We start from the raw sequence: 16,765 nt of genomic DNA on the forward strand, positions 1-16,765 counted from the left end.
AGGAAGTCAATGTTGGAAGCATCGTTCTCTACTCCCTGACGCATGGAAGCGAAACCGGAATCAAGGATTCGGAGCTACATGCAAAACAGCAGATATTCGAGGGAGGGAGGGCTCTTTTCGAATGAATTAAAGCGTACGAATTTGTTTGGCTGAAGCGCATCGATCAGCTGGACTCATAGGTTAGTTGAGGCTTATGGGAAAGTTTCATGAAGCTTCTAACCACAGGCAAGATGGATCTGGGAAGAGAGAACATCGCATAGTCGTTGCCTCTCTTACTGATTTCATTCTATTTTTTCCTGTTCGATTTCGCGTCCATGTGATCATGGAAAAAGATGATATGGCAATAAAGAGAATTATGAATTCATTACATAACACGAACGATCATCAATATTTTATCAGGATATAATCAAGGGCGAATGAATATTCTAGAATAGGAGTCTATACTAGCTAGAGACAAATGTAGTGTAATTGGCTGCGTGCGTAGATCCAAGGCAAGCCAGCCAGCCGCGGGAGAGAGCCGCAGGCCACACGCAGCGGCGGCCTGACCAGCACTGCTCCGGAGAATTGTTGATCAACACCACCACCACCACCAACACCCTCCACGAAATTGCTGCCCAAAACAACCACCATATCAAAACCCAGACCAGAAATGCCATAACAGGATTCTTCAGCAACCCGAAACTCACAACCTCCACGCTCTCCGACGGCTTAACCTCCGCAACACAACCATGGCGCACCCAACAACAGTACGCTCCTCCCATCCCCTCTCACGAATAATCTAACAGTCGTCCACCCTCCAGACAACCCAGATCCCCCAACATGTAACCTCTCTCCTCTCGCACCTCACCTCCCGCCCCGGCGTCCAATCCACTTTCATTCTCTCCCGCAAAGACGGCTCCATCATCCAAAGCACCGGTCTCTACGCCTCCAAACCGCCCCGTGCCAGCCCCCAACCCACCGCCTCCGCGGACGACAACTCCGTCGAACCCCCCTCCTCCCCCGAACCCCCCAAGAAACAAAACGAACCGTATCACCCGTCGCAAGCGGAAGCCCTTGCCGCACGTATCTTTGCGTTCGTGTCTAGCGCGTCGGAGCTGAGTTTGTCGCTGGCGAGCGCGGAGGACGGGGAAGCGCCGAGACAGGATGGGATTACAGGAGAGGCGGACGGAGTGTCAGATAGGGATGAGGGAGATGATGAAGTCAAGCTGCTGAGGTTAAGAACGAAGAGACATGAAATTGTGGTGGTACCGGATCGGAAGTATTTGCTTTGTGTGGTGCATGATGCGGCGCATGGGGTGGGGGGAAGTGGTGGTGGTGGAGGGAGGGGGCGATGAATGCCCTCGATATCCTGGATGGGAATGGGGGTGGGTTTTTCCGTTTGTTGAATGGATGATGGATGATGGATATACCCGGTTGTGTTTGATGTAGGGGGTCGGCAGTTACCTTCTTTGTGTATGTTGAATGTATACGTTTAATTGTGGGTAGATTTACTGTATGATGTTGAATTGGTATACTCTGGCCATTCAAGGGATGTCGATTGATTGCTATACTTCGATGCTGTGAATAGTGGTGGTAATCCATCCAAGGCGGCACTGCGCCAGCCGATGAAGTGGCTTCGGGATTCACCTGGATAATAAATCCCAGGAGATAGCAGAAAGGATTCACCCGGTATGCTTCACAACATCCCGCCTAGGCAGCTATAAAAAGAGCTTTGCTCCCCTCCCATCCGTCTTCTCCAAATGTCAGCGGCTATGCCACTGCACCAGGATCTCAGGAGAAGGATGCCACATAGCATTCCTCCTGAACCGGCCAACCCACCATTATATACGAGTCCATACACCGTCCTATCAATGCTTCGGATGACATATCCTGCCCTCTGTCAGGGTGTTATATTCTCTGCTGCCTCAATCCGGTTATAGAGAATCCTGGACCTGGTCTCCTTGCTCCCAACGACAATTTCCATAGGCAGGATGCTGCCAGAAAGATCCACGATTATAGGATTCAAACCAGCGTCCTAAATCCGTGAAAAGACCAACCTTTCGAATATCAAATCCTTTCCAACGGACCAATTCCCCCAAGGGATCTACATACTTTGGAAAAGGACGGCTTTGTTGCGTGGACCCGCGAGGAATCAGGACTGCGTCGTGTCTACGGGTTGTTGTCGCACTCAGCATCAATCATGTCTGCAAAGATTTATCGGGCAAACCGAGACAGTGGGATGTTAGGTATGGGATACCAAGTTTGGAGAAATAACATTGGTGGTGTTCTGGTCAGGATCTCTTACACTTTTTGGATATATTCTTCATAAATTGGGATTGGATCCAGCAACTACAAGAACTATTAACATGCCTCGCCCTTAGCCGCTCTGCCTCAGAAAGAAGCAACCGCCAGATACTTTGATAGCTCGCGCAGCAAACATGAGCCATCTGATATACATTGGTGCTAGCGAATTTGCGTCTGTCGCCGCGAAAACAAAGAGTGAGTTGTCCTCCTGCGGGTGGGTGTACAGTGTCCTCTCGCGAGCTGCATCACGGCTTTGTCTCCTGCCTGGCCCTCTCTCGACCTCGCCTCCGCGGTAAGTCCAAAACTACCCGTGAGTGAGATTCGGGCTCGCCAGCCGGTCCATTCCTGTCGCTGTGCCCTGATCTTCCTGTCGGGATTCCCGGAGCATGAGAACCTATCGACTCATAGACTATCGATCCCTCAACATGTCCACGGATCGACCCTGCAGGTATGGATGTACGAGCTCCAGGCGAAGTCGATTGCTACAACCTCATGGTGTGATCACAACATTCGAACAAACATGGGATTCCACCTTGGACCCGACAAATGCCGGGTTACAGAATGTGACCATGGCATACATGGTTCCTGAGCAAGGAGTTGCGATGACCAATTTGAGACATTGTCTACTATATGTTGATGATGGAAGGGAATCATTCGCAGAACCTGAGCCAACATGCAATATAGTTCCTTATCTTAGCGTCGACACGATCAGTCAGATGGAACCTATACATCCTTGCACATGAGCGTGTGCTTGCAACTGTCCGTCAACCAATATACTGTTGACATTGGCCCCAATACCCCAACCCATTTAAGAGCCGGTGCATTTTTAGCGGCAACCTAAGGCGAGCAGATTTCTAAAATCAAATCATTTTTGGACGAACAGACACAGTCATCAGCAATCTAAATCTTGGCCTTTCGCCAAAATCCAAAGCGGAGAATTTTACTGGAGGCTACAATATCCTGAAGCACTTCCCTAACACTGTTTTAGGCACACATCCCTGACATATCCCATCAAAAAGGCATGGTCATGGGATTGTCAGAAATCGCAATGATAACAACTAAAGTGCCTCTGGCGCAAGTGACAGCAGCAAGCCTGACCAGGAGATAGCTAAAAAACAAGCCAATCATAGGCGTCTGTTCGTTTGCCGGACTGTCTCCTGCTCTATTAAATAGACAGGTCGATGCTAGCCTGGTGTGACGTGACCTTTTGGGATCGCATCCTGCGATAGAAGAACCGAATCTGGAAGTTGTCCTTTGTCGGCGCTTTCAAATATGGGGTTATACGCACGAAGGATTATATAAAGTACAATATGGGGTGGGAGCCGGTATCCATCTAACCTGATGAGATGACCTATTCTCGCTTTGTGAATTACAAGGGCAATTTATTTGGTATCGACGATTTCCACCTGAATAAATCGTTCAGGCTCGAAGTCGATCTTGACTGGTCGAAGACAGTACTTCCTTATCTCAACATTAAGGATCAAGATACCAGAGGCAGGCAGAAATATGTGATTTTGCGTGGCTCAATTTTCATCTCGTGCGCTTTGATTTGCATAGCAAGCCAGTTCTGTCTACGACAGAGAGACATGGTAGAAGATGTTCCGAATCAAGACCACTGGGTCATTCTGATATCACTCATGTCGGTCACATGGTGTGATTTTGACCAATTGCTAACCAGAGAGTCAAAACATTCTGGCTACGTAACGAAAACAGAGTGATGCTTGTCTGCTCGAATCTGGAGACACCGAAAGGGTCAGAATGAGCGACACCAGGACGTTCGAGCGATTTGAAAATACTCCTGTGACTCTGAAAATCTCAATCTCCACGTGTATGGCCCATGTCGGCCGATGTCGTATCCAATGACCCAAAGACCTGGTCGCCTATGTTGAGATACTCGAGCAGATGACCGGACCACCTGTGCTCAACTTAACGAATGCGCTGCGCTGCTCAGGATATAAACTTTTATGTGCCTGCTTCTGCAGCCAAGGATGGCCTATTTCCCTACGAATCCAAAGGAATATCATTAAGGACCAATCACTCGCTGATGTATTACACACGAAACATCCTACTCCAAAGACATCCGATAGAGGAATTCGCTGCATACCAGAACGAGCAACTATTGAACCGGGAACCAATCCCGAGTCAGAACCCAAACTTGGTATAGACCACGTCACCATAACACCGAAAGCAACTCATTTACGTGCACATGCGGTCGCCCGAGTGTACACTCGGTAGGACATCCTTCTGTCGTGGACTTTATACTATAATCATGGCCAGCCGCAAGGCACAGGATGCTGCCAGGGAGAAGGAGAGGGATAATTTGGTGAAGGATCTTACTAGCATTGATGTGCATGGGCGTAAGGTGGCTAGCAGCTACTCAGAGTTTGTGGCTATGCTTGAAAGCAATGCTAAAAGCAATGTGATACCTAAGCAGATAGCTCTTCAGATGCTTACTACGCTGTCTGATTCTATTATATCTATATGCAAGGCTACACATAATGTGTCTACGTTTATACACTTTGCATCTGGTACTGTGGGTGGTGATTCTGATAGCTATGCCTCAGAAACCAAGGACCCGGCTACATACTCCCGCGTTACCCCTGGAGAGACGAAGAGCGTATCCTCGCAGTCTAGAGCACCGTCTACTGTTACTGATGCGTTTAAGGCTATGAGCCCGGCAGAGATACGGCGGACAAGGCAGAGGGCTAAGACACCGGCACCTCCAGAGACCCCTCCGCTTAAGCCTACGGGCGCAGCTGCTACATCTGAGATGCCTGCTCCGGCAACACCTACACCCGTGAAAGCCGGGTCTCTTCGGGCACAACGCCTGGCGTCGCAGTCTAAGACTCCAGCGGCTAGTATAGCGGCTGCACTGGTTAGCACTTCTCTAAAGCTCTCCGATGTCGAGGCTAGTGCCTTTACTATAATAGCTGAGTATATGTCTACGGAGAGAGAGGATGCTGAGAGCTCATCCTTCGCTGAGCAGCTGATGGCTAGCATTAAGTACAAGAAAGCCAAGGGCAGCGCTACCACCGATGCTATCAAGGCTGTGAGGAGCAATATGGGTAAGGATAAAGCCCACAATGCTGGTAGGTACCTTGGATTAGGCAACACTGACTCCGTCTTTACCAGTAATACATACCAGTACTGTATAAACTACCCTGAGTGGACGTTCTCCGGTTAGGTTATACAATAGCATACACGTGTTTCAAAACATGACCTGCAACACTCCGCGGTTACTCCTGGGACCTATTAGAAAGAGACACCGGTAACCCCTGCAAAATATCATCTGAGGAGCCTGTTGTAGCTGTCCCTAACGAGAGGGTGGAGTGGGACACTGACACTGCCCATAGCCTTCACGTGGCCTTCGCTCCGGTGTCGGACAATACTAGCGACTTCACGCGCAATAACCTCCGTAACAAGATCCCCCGCCGGTACTTCGACGTGAAGATGACATTCGCCTGGCAGGGCGTAGAGTCCGTTTTCCTCAGGGCGGATGACGGTATCATCCCATACGTTTTCCCTCCTGCCAAGGCCAAGAAGACCGCGGGTCAGGCCACGTCCTACGGCAAGAGCTACGTCTATGCTGCAGCAGTAAAAGTTTCCGGTCCAGTTCCAAGGCCCAAGCTGTCTGCAATAGGGACATATCTTTCGGCGTTTGAGAAGGACGAATCCGCAACCAACTCACAGCCAGGGACGTTTATTGAACGCTATAGAATCTAGCACCAAATCAAACACCGGCAAGAGTTTGCAATGGGCTGCTACCAAGCTGGCTTTTGTCTCCTCGCCTAGTTATACCGTCACGTTCGAGGCACGACATACCTGTCTGATTTGTCCGTCTGGGTCAACTTGACATGTCAGTGCAGCGAACATGCCTTATGGGCGATTGCGATGCTTGGTGCTGCAGTACTTACTTAGGGCGAGGGTGCTAACTCTTACCTTATCTTTGACTTTTGTATGGTGTTGCGGTTGTTGGATCCGTGGAATTCTTTTGGGTATATCGTTAACAGCATCGCATTCATCCATGCGATTTACTAGACGGTGGTTAGAACATTACCCAGAAAAAAGGATATTTAGAGGTTCGAAAACACATCGGAGATGTGGAAAGACACACTGCAGTAGCTGTTTATAAGTGTTATTGATACACTCGGGCCATATTGGAAGTGAATCTGACTTTTGACATATCAGCTGCTTTGATCCATCTTTTCAGAGTGGCTTGTTGTGATCTTGAATTGGGGTGTTTTGGTTTGCTGATGAGATGGTAGTGTACCTGCTCTAGGGGTTCAAAACGAACAATGACCACAACGATACAGCGTCGTTTGGTGCTGCAGTTCTTTTGAACAAGTTTTGATAATATACCTCCTGATGCTGGTATTGAGAACCGGAGCACGCGGCGTGAGCTTTGTGCATATCCTTAAAGCCTATTTCAAATGCTCTTTTTAGTGGCCAGGAAGTATGTTCTATGTTAGCTAGCTGGTGTTTAAAGTTCAAGCTCAAGATGAGCGTTCAATACTGGTCTTGCACATACTTCCAGACGGAACTCAACCGAGTTTCAAACAACATCAGGTTGGATCAGTCGTATATTTCTTCGATGACATGTATACAAATCAACCCAGACGCCCGTGGGTGTGCTGTGTTCGCCGTACTCCGCGCCTGCCCCAAGCATCTGTGCAGTGCGGTACATGCGCGGCAACCCCCGCCGCGCCTGCCTACTAGAGATACGAGGCCACCAGCCCCTCGGGGAACACCATCTCTCCTCCTCTTCCTCTCTTGTATCTAGCAAAATATCAACTACTGCTTCAGGTATAACACGATCTCTTCTTCCTTCCTTCCTTTCTTTCGATCGTCAAATATTTCCGCATAGAATGGGGTCCTACGTGTGGACTCGCCAGCCTGGATACGGATATGAATTCCTGGACTCAACGATTCACGTGTTTGTTAATTGTGCAGGGGAAAATAAAGGGAGTTTAGATGGCCTTCAAGCCGAGAACTCAGCATGAAATATGACCTGGCACTGGTCTCTCTTTGATACCATAGTCATAGCATAGGCATCTCATATTCAACTAACCCATATGCTGACATCCACATCCACACCCGCAACCACAACCATCATCACGTCATCACACCACCACCCCCTCCCCTCTATAGGTATGTAAAACCAAATTACTCCCTCTCCCCAGGCAACCTAACATCCGCCCACCCCCTCCCACTCCCATCCCCGATCCCCTTCTCACTACCCCTCTCCCTAACCCCCTTCCACTCCGTCACATTCAACCATCCAATCTGCTGCAACCCCCCAAACCCCCCAATCCAATAAACCTGGGTCACGACCAACCTCGCCCAGAAGCTCTGATGCGGGGCGCCCTCCTTCCCGGGCAACCACACCTCCGCGTCGGGATGTTTCTGCAGATAACATTTCTTCAACGCTGCTTCTACCTCCCCTGGCACAGGGGTCTCAAACGGCTCAATGTACCCGAATAACGTGACGCGGGGAAGTCCAGCCTGGGAGAGAGGAAAACCCGGGAAGACCGGGGCGGTGTCGTTGATGTGCGACCACCAGTCCAGCGAGAGGGAGATGTTAGAGCCTGCGGCGGTGTTGCGGAAGGTGGTGGCGACGCGGAGGGCGAGGAAGGTGGGGTTGCCTTCTTCACCGGGGGGAGTGGGGAGGAGGGCGTCGCAGTCGGCGAGGTATTCGGTTAGGGAGATGGAGTGGCCGGCTACGGAGGGGGGTGCGTGTGAGGTGGAGGGGAGAGGGGAGGGGAAGATGGTGGAGGCGATGCCGGTGGTGGAGAGGGCGAGGAGACGGCGGGCGAGAAGGGTGGAGGTGAACCAGGAGGGGGCGGTGGTGTCGGTTGAGAGGTCTGGGTAGAGGGTGTCGGTGATGGTGTCGGTGATGGTGTCGGTGTTGGTGTCGGTGCTGATGTCGGTGCTGGTGGTATCGGTGAGAGGGGCTTGTTCGGCTAGAGGGCTCGCTCCGACGTGGAGGAGATGCCCGAAGAGCATGAGGGCGGAGAAGAGGGTGACGAGTGGACGAGCCATCGTGAGGTAATTCTGCTTGTAGTCAGATTCAGGAAGATGGAAGGTAGGGGACCAGCTCTGATGGATGGGAGACATAGAAGAGCTTGCGGGAAAAAGGAGGAGTAATGAGGGGAAGAAAGACCACCCGACCAGGTCACGATCTGATCTTATCAGATGGCGCTAAGCCAGAGTTGACCGGTCATGCTAGACCCCAAAGAGGCAGGTGATTTCCCGGGCACATCCGATGATTCCGGCTCTGTCCGACTTAGCCTGGCTGCCTGAGGCCGGGAGAGGCGCTGTGTGACTCACCGGGAACAAACAACGCGAACAAACAACGCCCGGCCGTATCCAGACGACCGGCTGACCACCCCCAGCATCATAGTTGCGGTGAGTCACAGTGGCGCGAGTCGATCCCCGAAAGACGTCCGTCCGGAAGCGCAGGCTCCGTTCACGGGCGAGGCTGCGACTGCGTTACCAAGGGTGGGGTCCGATCAGGCAATCTCAATCAATCACGCGGCACAGCACAGATCCTCATCAGATAACATCTTCATATTGGTGGCTCTCGAGCAGCCACAGGATCTTGACGCCTAGTATCTACCTATCAGTGATTGAAGAACAGGAAATCCATCGTTTTGCCAGTAAACTCCGCAGGTAATAGTAATATGCGTTCCATCAGCCCGTCGCGATCCCAAACGTCAAATAATGCACGGCAAAAAACATGTGAAAAAAAGCAGACCCGACCGTTCCCACCGCACTCCGGTGCCGCAATGACAGGTAGTAATAAATAACGATAGATATGGCAAATGTGGACAGAGAAATGGTAAAAGATAGCAACGAAACCACCCCAACGTACATCATACACCAGCAGTCCGCCGGCGGCAGCACCACTGTACAAGGCAAAGTCCACGCAGACTCCTGGCCCCAGGTCCAACAACAGCTGCAGGGTATATACAAAGACGACGACTTTTGCTTTCCCTAAACGCGTGAATCACCTGAGATAAAGTTCGCACAAAACTTTTCCCTACCAGTTTGCGCCTCTTCCGCTGCTGTGTTGCGAGGAGACCACAGTCTCACTCGGTCGACGAGATCAAAGATTTGGTCAGAATAGAATTATTGGTATGGATGTTGAATGGAATAACTTTTCCGTGAAGGAAATAAAATGAATGGCATCCACATGGATATAGATCAGACAATGAGAGTAGACAGCCCATCTAGCTCTAGTAGTCTGCCCGCATGGTTGGGTTGAGTGCAATCTTCCTGGCTTCGCTCCCGCAGCAAGCACGTTTCATGCCAGCTGGGCCCGAGAGCGGCACGTTGTAGTTCAAAGCACTCAACTGAGCAGCCGTGAGGGTTTGCGAACGGCGAGGATCAGATTTGAGGTACAGACTAGCCATGTTTCCATCAGGCAACACAGTACCCTCAGCAATCGTGTTGGACTTGATGAGATGACGGACATGGCCCTGCAACAAGAGATCCTCAGATCCGGTGCGACCACGCTTGCGGCACGAGCGCTGGCCAATGCCCCGCTCCTCAGCCGTCTGCTGGAGACGTGGGACAGCACCGGACAGCTCACAAAGGCTCTGCGCCGCTTCGTGGGCAGAGGAGAGATCCACCGGGGGCTCCAAGGAGTAACCCGACAAATCCGGGACTTGGCTGAGAGGACCGCCATAAGTCTCAGGGGAGCTGAAGATGTCTCCGAGCGCCCCTTCATCGATAGGTGATGTGATAGCAAGGTTCTTGCGGCCCTCCTTCAGAGAATTACCAGTGCAACGAAGCGTAGCCTGGACAGCCAGGCGAGGCAAAGCAGCCATACCGGTAGGACCGGATGCATTCGAAGACATGGATGACGACCGCGAGGATCGCGATGACAAAGTCGACACATCCGAGACCATCGAATCGGGGGAAGATGCAGAGGAAGCACTTCGTGCCAAAGATGACCGACGCACCAGGTTGGGGTAGCCATCGAACGTGCTAGCCTTAGGGCAAAGCGGTAGCGACGGGCGCTGGTCGTAGATCGACCGCGCCGTGCACATGTTTTGCGTCTCAGACATAGCAGTCTGCAAGTACCGTCGGTGCGCAGGGATACCACCAGCACTCACTGCAGGAGTGGAGGCGATGCTTGACTGTGGGGTCATCTGGGGTGTGGGCAACATGGCCGGTCGCGGCATGGATGGCAATGACGGAAGGGAAGGAAGCGACGTCTCTCCACGAGAGATCGATTCCAACGCCACAGGACGACCACATGTCGACATTGTTTCCTGGATGGAGGGCAAGCTGAGGGGTTCGTTCGTTGCAAGACCGGGAAGATCCCTGCGGAACGTGGTGCTACGAGGGGACGGAGAGTCGGACACCGAGCGGGGCCCAAACGATTCCATGCTCGAAGGCGTTGCAGGGCTGACATCGAAATCCTTCAAGTCGGGGGTGAGCCTGTGGATAATGGTACGCCAACACTGCCCGTCGGCAAAAGCCATGCCAGCGCCGGGGGTGAACTTCAAGACAATATCCGTCCACCGCTGGAAAAGGGCCTCGGGGATATGAAGGCGCCAGTTCACCGCCTCAAGGAACATCAACTCGTTCTGGTTGATCTCGAGCGTGTTCAAGCCCGAGATTTTACTCCAGGCACGAGCGGAATAGTTCCGATCTTGTAGATACTTGGATGCGAGGATCAGAGCCGCCAAAAACATGCGCCGACCACACTGCATGGCCCGGCAAACTGGCTTGCCTCGTGATTGGTCCTGCGTCAGATCATGACTCGGCACGTGGGGCTTGATCTTGATCAGGTAGTACAGCGCCACTTGAAGTGTGCTATAGCTTGTGCGCGAGCGACGGAGGGTCTCCTGGATGAACGTCCGCAGAGGCAAGACGCCTTTGCATCCGGTCGCCGAATCACTCCGCAAGGAGACAGCCGACAGGGGCCAGATGACCTCGACGATCTGCGACGCGGTGTCTTCATGGTGTACTTAGTTCTGAACCTCGATCACAACATTTGAATAACGGATGGTTTCCCCTGACTTACCGACAAGATTATCGACAAAGTTGACCTTGCGTTCCGACTGTCGCAAGAGACAGGGCGGAGGCCGCGCGCAAGACACGCCGTTCGACTGGATCGAATTGTTGGTCCGCCGAGGATGCTTACGTAACTCCGGCGGAACCGCAGGATCAGTGACTTTGGGGACACCCCCCCTAAAACAACCACGCGCACTGTGTGTCGCGGCAAACCCTCTTCCTCCAGCCTGGTATTCGCCATCATTCTCCCAGATCACATCAACCGGGTTCGTCGAGGTTGAAGAGATCGAACTCTGGGTGGACACGCCATCCAGCGAGAAGACCGAAGAGGACGAGGAGGAGGCGGAGGAAGAGACCGACGATGCATACGGGTGCGCATAGGCCGTTCTGAGTTGGGTGTTCGGGTTTGGATCCTTCAAACCCAAGATGTCAATCCCTGACATATCCGGGATGTTGTACAGTCGAGCGACCTGAATACCTTCAACAAATAGGAAAGATTCGAAGTACCTCAAATGGTCATCCAAAGGGCTAGCGACAGTGTGCTAGACCTTCCTTCACAAGAGTAGATATGGCGCGGGACTGTGATGTTATAAACCGTGATTTTTTTTTCAATAAACCGTTGTGCGTGAACCGTGAACGAGTAGCCGATAAGACAAGAAACCGTCTTTTTTATCGCAGGCGACGGCAGACCCTTAATAGCGATAGTTCGCCAGGTTGTTAAGAGTAAGTTGTTTGTGTGGTAGGTCGGATTAGGAGAGCGACAGAGGAATCATCCAACACGAGGAATGTTGGGTGGCAAGTCGGGCGTGAGCTGTGGGTGTAGGAAAAGGAGGGCGAGCAGTAGTAGTACGTGTCAGGAAATCGGGATAGGAAGGGTATTCACCGTCTAATGTTCCGATCACCAGTTGTAGAATCCAAAATAGATCAAGCCAAATGTAACCAGAGAAACACGTGGGATGCCAACGTGACGCTCTATGATTGTAGAAGCTGAAGCTATTTAAACAAACGCAGCAGTCTTGCCGGAGGTTTGAATGTCTGAGGAGTCTGCAACAGAGGTGATCGGAACAATAGACTTGATAACAACAGGGTACATTTTGAGACGCGGTGGCGCTGAGGTTTAAAGTGCAGACTGTCAACAAGCAGGCGTGGCGCTTGTCCAGGCAGTCAGCAGTCGTATCGGAGGCAGCAGATGAGTAGACGAAGGTAGACGAGGCTCAAACAGGCTGAAGGCGAAGAAGGAACGAGTCAGCAATGATCTTATGGAGGATCTCTCCGCTTTAGCGCTCGCCTATGACTCTTACTCCGGATCTCACTTGGCAGGGAACTTGGTAGAGGGTCCAACTGTCCGGTGACTATACGGAGGGCGGAGCGATAGAGGAATGACTAACTGGGGGGCGGCGGCCAGACTAGAGCGTATCTAGGCAGAGATGGCAACCTGATGCTAGCCGGAGGCGAGTGGCACGACGGAGGAGTCAACGGGCTTAAAAAAGGAAATCATAGTTACTCACCGGAGCCAGTGGCGAGAGTGGCGGAACTTGTTCTTGAATGTGAGCGGGCGCAGGGACCACGCTTTTTCTTCAGAATGGGTTGAAAAAGGGTGAGAGCGGAGAGGCGACGGGAAGAACAGGACAAAACCAGCAGCGCGGAAAGCAAATCAACCAGGCACTATATGATGACTCTCACTATCTAGTCACACTTCCTTTCTAGTGAAAGAAAGAAAGAGATGACAGGGGAGTGTGAAGGGAGGGGGAGGGAGGGAGTATAGAGGGGAAGGGTGAAGAGGAGAGAGAGAGGCAGTGAAGAACAGTCAGCCCTGCTGGTAGGGAGGGAGAAGCCGGAGTAAGTAGTGAAATAATAGAAGGGGAAGGCAGACGATGATCGGAAGCAGGACGGGAGCGGATGGAGTGGAGGGACGATGACTCTTCACGCCCATCCGAGATAGGACGGCCCCTACTGGACAACTCTGGGCCCCGAGTTGGGCATGGAGGGTTTTGGTTTTGGTTTGGTTTGGTTTTGGTTTTGGTTTTAGTTCTGGTCTCTGGTCTCGGGTTCTGGTTCTGGTCATGGTTCTGGTCTTGGTTCCAGTGCCTTTCCACATCCCCCATTTTTCGCCTCTCTCTCTGTCTCTCCATTTGCTCATTATTCATTATTATTCACCACCCGGTCCTAAAGGAGGCGAATGAATCCCTTTCCGCTGGCCAGGTCCATGGTAGCCGGAGTCCGCTGACCCTGCCTTCTTACTTTTATGTTGGATTCATAATCTTGTTCCGCATTCTTACTCCAGCCCGGCAACTTTTTCTGCTTTTTCTCACATCGGCATGACTAAGACTCAGCACACTCCCGTTTCCAGATATAGCGATTGCCGAAGCCCTTCCCTAAGCATCTCCATAGATAGATAATCCAACGTTACCGGGATGATAACACGATTGATGTTATAGTCCGATAAGTGGTCTTTTCATTCCGCAACTTATCGCCCAACCGACCCAACAATACTCCTACCTATCAGTTGTTATCATTGAAAACAGTACTCCGTATTTAGGTGCTTATGACAGTGGCAGTTGTCCTACCCTGTCGGCAACCCTAGCCGTGGAAGAGATACCTGATAGACATCCCGTTGCAACAGAACCGCCTCGGCCAACTGCTGTACGCAGCTGGAGTTGTACGCACCCAGACAGCCAGTCAATACTATCGACCAGCGGGTTGACGTCTGTACTATGTATCATTAGGGAAATAAGCATAATCCAATAGACGACGGCATGAAACCGGCCTGTCATGGATAGAATGTATGTGTGTAGGTAAGCAACGATCGAGTGTAACACCCGTTCGTTTACGATGTGTAACATAAGTCATGGTATATCTTGCATATTGATCCTCGTTCGCTGTGCCTGCCAGTCTCATTGGGAGAGAGGCCTGCCGCTTCCGTCCATGGCCCAGAGAAAATGCCGTTGGTCAGCCAACCACCGCGGGCGGATTTGCCAGCCACGCCACCATCGTCAGAATGGGGGGTGAGAAAGACTCTGCTGCCAGGCGAGGCAGTGACACGTACATGGACTAGGAGATCTCCCTGCCTTACTTAATTTCTGGCGTCGTCATTTCGGGGGCTTCACTACTATTCTTGTTGTAGCTAAACGTGGAAAGGGGGATGGATGGATGGATGATGGATGGGGCTGTTCGAACAAAACCCGGACAAACACAGCCTGCTGGCTATGCATGGAGGGATCTGGATCCTCATCTTAATAATAATGCGACATGATCACCGACCTCTCTTCCTGCATTGGAACATGACCTGATGCAGACCGCGTACAGAGACTCACTCACTGTATTAGTATTGTGTACCGTGCTGGAGCAAAAAAGAACAACTGGCTGTGGAACCACTCCGGTCGCAGTCAGATTAGGTAACCAGGGTGGTGAGTCTAGGCAGCAGAAATGAAAAGGAACCGACCAGTGACAGCCACCCAGCGTCGACAAGCGCCGTATGGGACTCCGTCTTTACTCCGGAGACGATGCTATATCCAACCAATCCTCTGGCCCAGCCGCCGATTGTATGATCATGAATAAGCTACTGCGGTTTGCCTTTCCGGGGTAGCTCTGAGGCTACCGACTCCTGGCCTAACTAACCACATCACAGTATGGACTAACAAGTAAGCCGTATCCACCTCAAAGACCCAGCAAGGCCCAGGGTCAAATGTCCAGAAATGAAGTAATACAGCAGCAACTAAGCAGATGCTACGGGGTACAGCTTCCTTTGGGAGTAGGTAGGATCCAGCTCTGAACGATGATGGAGAGGGACAAGACTAAGCCCGCTCATGCATACTTAGGAGTACATAACACAAGTACATAACCGCATCACATGATTCCTCCACTCTCCCACCATTCCACCAGTCTGGGTCTTAGGTGAGAATCACGTACTCTGTACTCCCCTATGCGAAGAGTCATAGTTCCATGCAATAAATTAATAATGCTGCATCTAGGATTCAAGGATTCGGGTTACCAAGAACCCCAGGTAGGTATGTTGTACCTGATTGTAGAGAGGGTAGGCTGGTAGGGAGGCTGTGGACCTCTAAGAATAGGTACATGCCTATTGGCTCTGCATAAAACTAATACTATCAATCAAAGGGCTGGCTGGACGCTGTCGGTGACAAATCCCATGACCTTCCCTACTCGCAGACCCCGTACACTGAGTCATGGCGTGGGTGGCTGTGGGATACTCCGGCCATCACACCGTTCGGGTTAGCGACAAGTGCAAAAGCCAGCCAAACCCGAGAGGGGTGGAGCCACACCGCCCAATGACGTGGGATCAGTTCCGTGCCGGGCTGCCCGGTGAATTAGATGCCCCTGCCCGCTGGTTAACCCGCTGGTTGGCCCGGCAGTCGGGGGAGCCCGGCAGTCGGGTTGATTCTGACTGACTGACTGAATGATTCTTGTCGCTGATGAAATGCCTATTCGGCCAGTTGGTGGCCTTTAGAATCTTCCAGCTGAAGTCGGTTGTTGGACGATCCCTCACGATCATCGGAGTAAGGGAGAGAAGGTCCGGGAAGTTACAACCGGTGACAGACGTGTCATCAGTTTAGACTCGGTGGACAGGAGCCAGAGTTTTGCTCTCCAAAAGTCTGTTTGGCAATGTTTCAGGCTTTGCGACAAAATATATTTTTCTTCAACCGGCAGTTGCTTGCCCTGGTCAGAACTATATTATCGGAGTGCATAGGATAACGCCAGCCTCGCAATAAAGGCACCGGCATGGAAAAAACCCTGCTAGAGGAAACACTATATGCAACCTAAGTCAAAAGTTCAAAGCCAAAAGCCTGTCACAAAAAGTACCACTGTACGCCCATACGCGTTCAAAGTAGCAAATCATGGCGGAGAGGCGTATCCGGAATACGGCTGGACAGCAAATCCTCCGGGGAACTGCCTCAGGCGACGGGCGAGGCAGCAAACATTTGCGCCGTCTAGAACAGGATGGAAAGAACTTTAACTTCCCCTCTTTGGGAACCACGCATGAAGGATGCAGGCTAATGCCGGCTCATGCGGACGACAGGAGTACCCCCCTCAGACGAGGTACCACGGGCGGGATGATGGATGGATGACTGGCTTTCGTATCAGCTCCTGGATGTGCGGTGTTGGCTGGCCAGGGGGACTTTAGCGAAGGATGAGGTCACACGATGAAGGCAAGGAGGGTCGGAGATATACCACCCATCACGGGATTGTGCAAACTTTGTATGAAAGTACGGAGGCACGAGGATCGTCTCATCATGACTCCATGGGAAAGGATCCAATCCGGTTGCAGTGAAAACTCAGCTAACCACGCCTCCTACGTGCTAGGTGAGCGTCCATTCAAGTGATGTCCTTTACTATGAGCGATATATAACTACATCCGAGACGAATCCTAGCGTCTGATTTGTTATGACCGCTATTGGACTGGAGCTCCCTACGGAGTATGTTGTCGACAATCCACGGAAAG

General features: G+C 51.6%; 5 protein-coding genes across 5 annotated transcripts; 2 read left to right on the forward strand and 3 right to left on the reverse strand.

Moving 5' to 3' along the window:
* Positions 1-554: 554 nt before the first annotated feature.
* Positions 555-1,334, forward strand: BO94DRAFT_623308 (uncharacterized protein; the record flags this gene model as incomplete). The annotated part of the gene is made up of 2 exons (XM_025617141.1): positions 555-746; positions 801-1,334. The coding sequence occupies exons 1-2, from the start codon at positions 729-731 to the stop codon at positions 1,332-1,334; spliced, it is 552 nt and encodes a 183-aa protein (XP_025468926.1). The 5' UTR covers positions 555-728.
* Positions 1,335-3,629: 2,295 nt separating this feature from the next.
* Positions 3,630-6,439, forward strand: BO94DRAFT_593418 (uncharacterized protein; the record flags this gene model as incomplete). Its single annotated transcript, XM_025616181.1, has 4 exons — positions 3,630-3,934; positions 4,266-4,514; positions 4,561-5,372; positions 5,540-6,439. 4 exons carry the CDS (start codon positions 3,630-3,632, stop codon positions 6,004-6,006), a joined length of 1,833 nt encoding a protein of 610 aa, XP_025468927.1. The 3' UTR covers positions 6,007-6,439.
* A 1,007-nt stretch (positions 6,440-7,446) lies between these two features.
* Positions 7,447-8,121, reverse strand: BO94DRAFT_427888 (uncharacterized protein; the record flags this gene model as incomplete). Its single annotated transcript, XM_025607463.1, has 1 exon — positions 7,447-8,121. A coding segment is annotated over one exon (675 nt), but the record flags the coding sequence as incomplete, so codon positions are not given.
* Positions 8,122-9,518: 1,397 nt separating this feature from the next.
* On the reverse strand, positions 9,519-11,750 carry BO94DRAFT_555672 (putative G1/S-specific cyclin Pcl5; the record flags this gene model as incomplete). The annotated part of the gene is made up of 2 exons (XM_025613816.1): positions 9,519-11,248; positions 11,318-11,750. 2 exons carry the CDS (start codon positions 11,748-11,750, stop codon positions 9,519-9,521), a joined length of 2,163 nt encoding a protein of 720 aa, XP_025468929.1.
* A 1,636-nt stretch (positions 11,751-13,386) lies between these two features.
* BO94DRAFT_534053 (uncharacterized protein) lies at positions 13,387-14,126 on the reverse strand. Its single transcript, XM_025611450.1, has one exon. It carries the CDS (start codon positions 14,079-14,081, stop codon positions 13,851-13,853), a length of 231 nt encoding a protein of 76 aa, XP_025468930.1. The 5' UTR covers positions 14,082-14,126; the 3' UTR covers positions 13,387-13,850.
* Positions 14,127-16,765: the final 2,639 nt, after the last annotated feature.

The sequence above is a fragment of the Aspergillus sclerotioniger genome (genome assembly GCF_003184525.1).
Source record: "Aspergillus sclerotioniger CBS 115572 chromosome Unknown BO94scaffold_10, whole genome shotgun sequence".
Taxonomy (NCBI): Eukaryota; Fungi; Ascomycota; class Eurotiomycetes; order Eurotiales; family Aspergillaceae; genus Aspergillus; species Aspergillus sclerotioniger.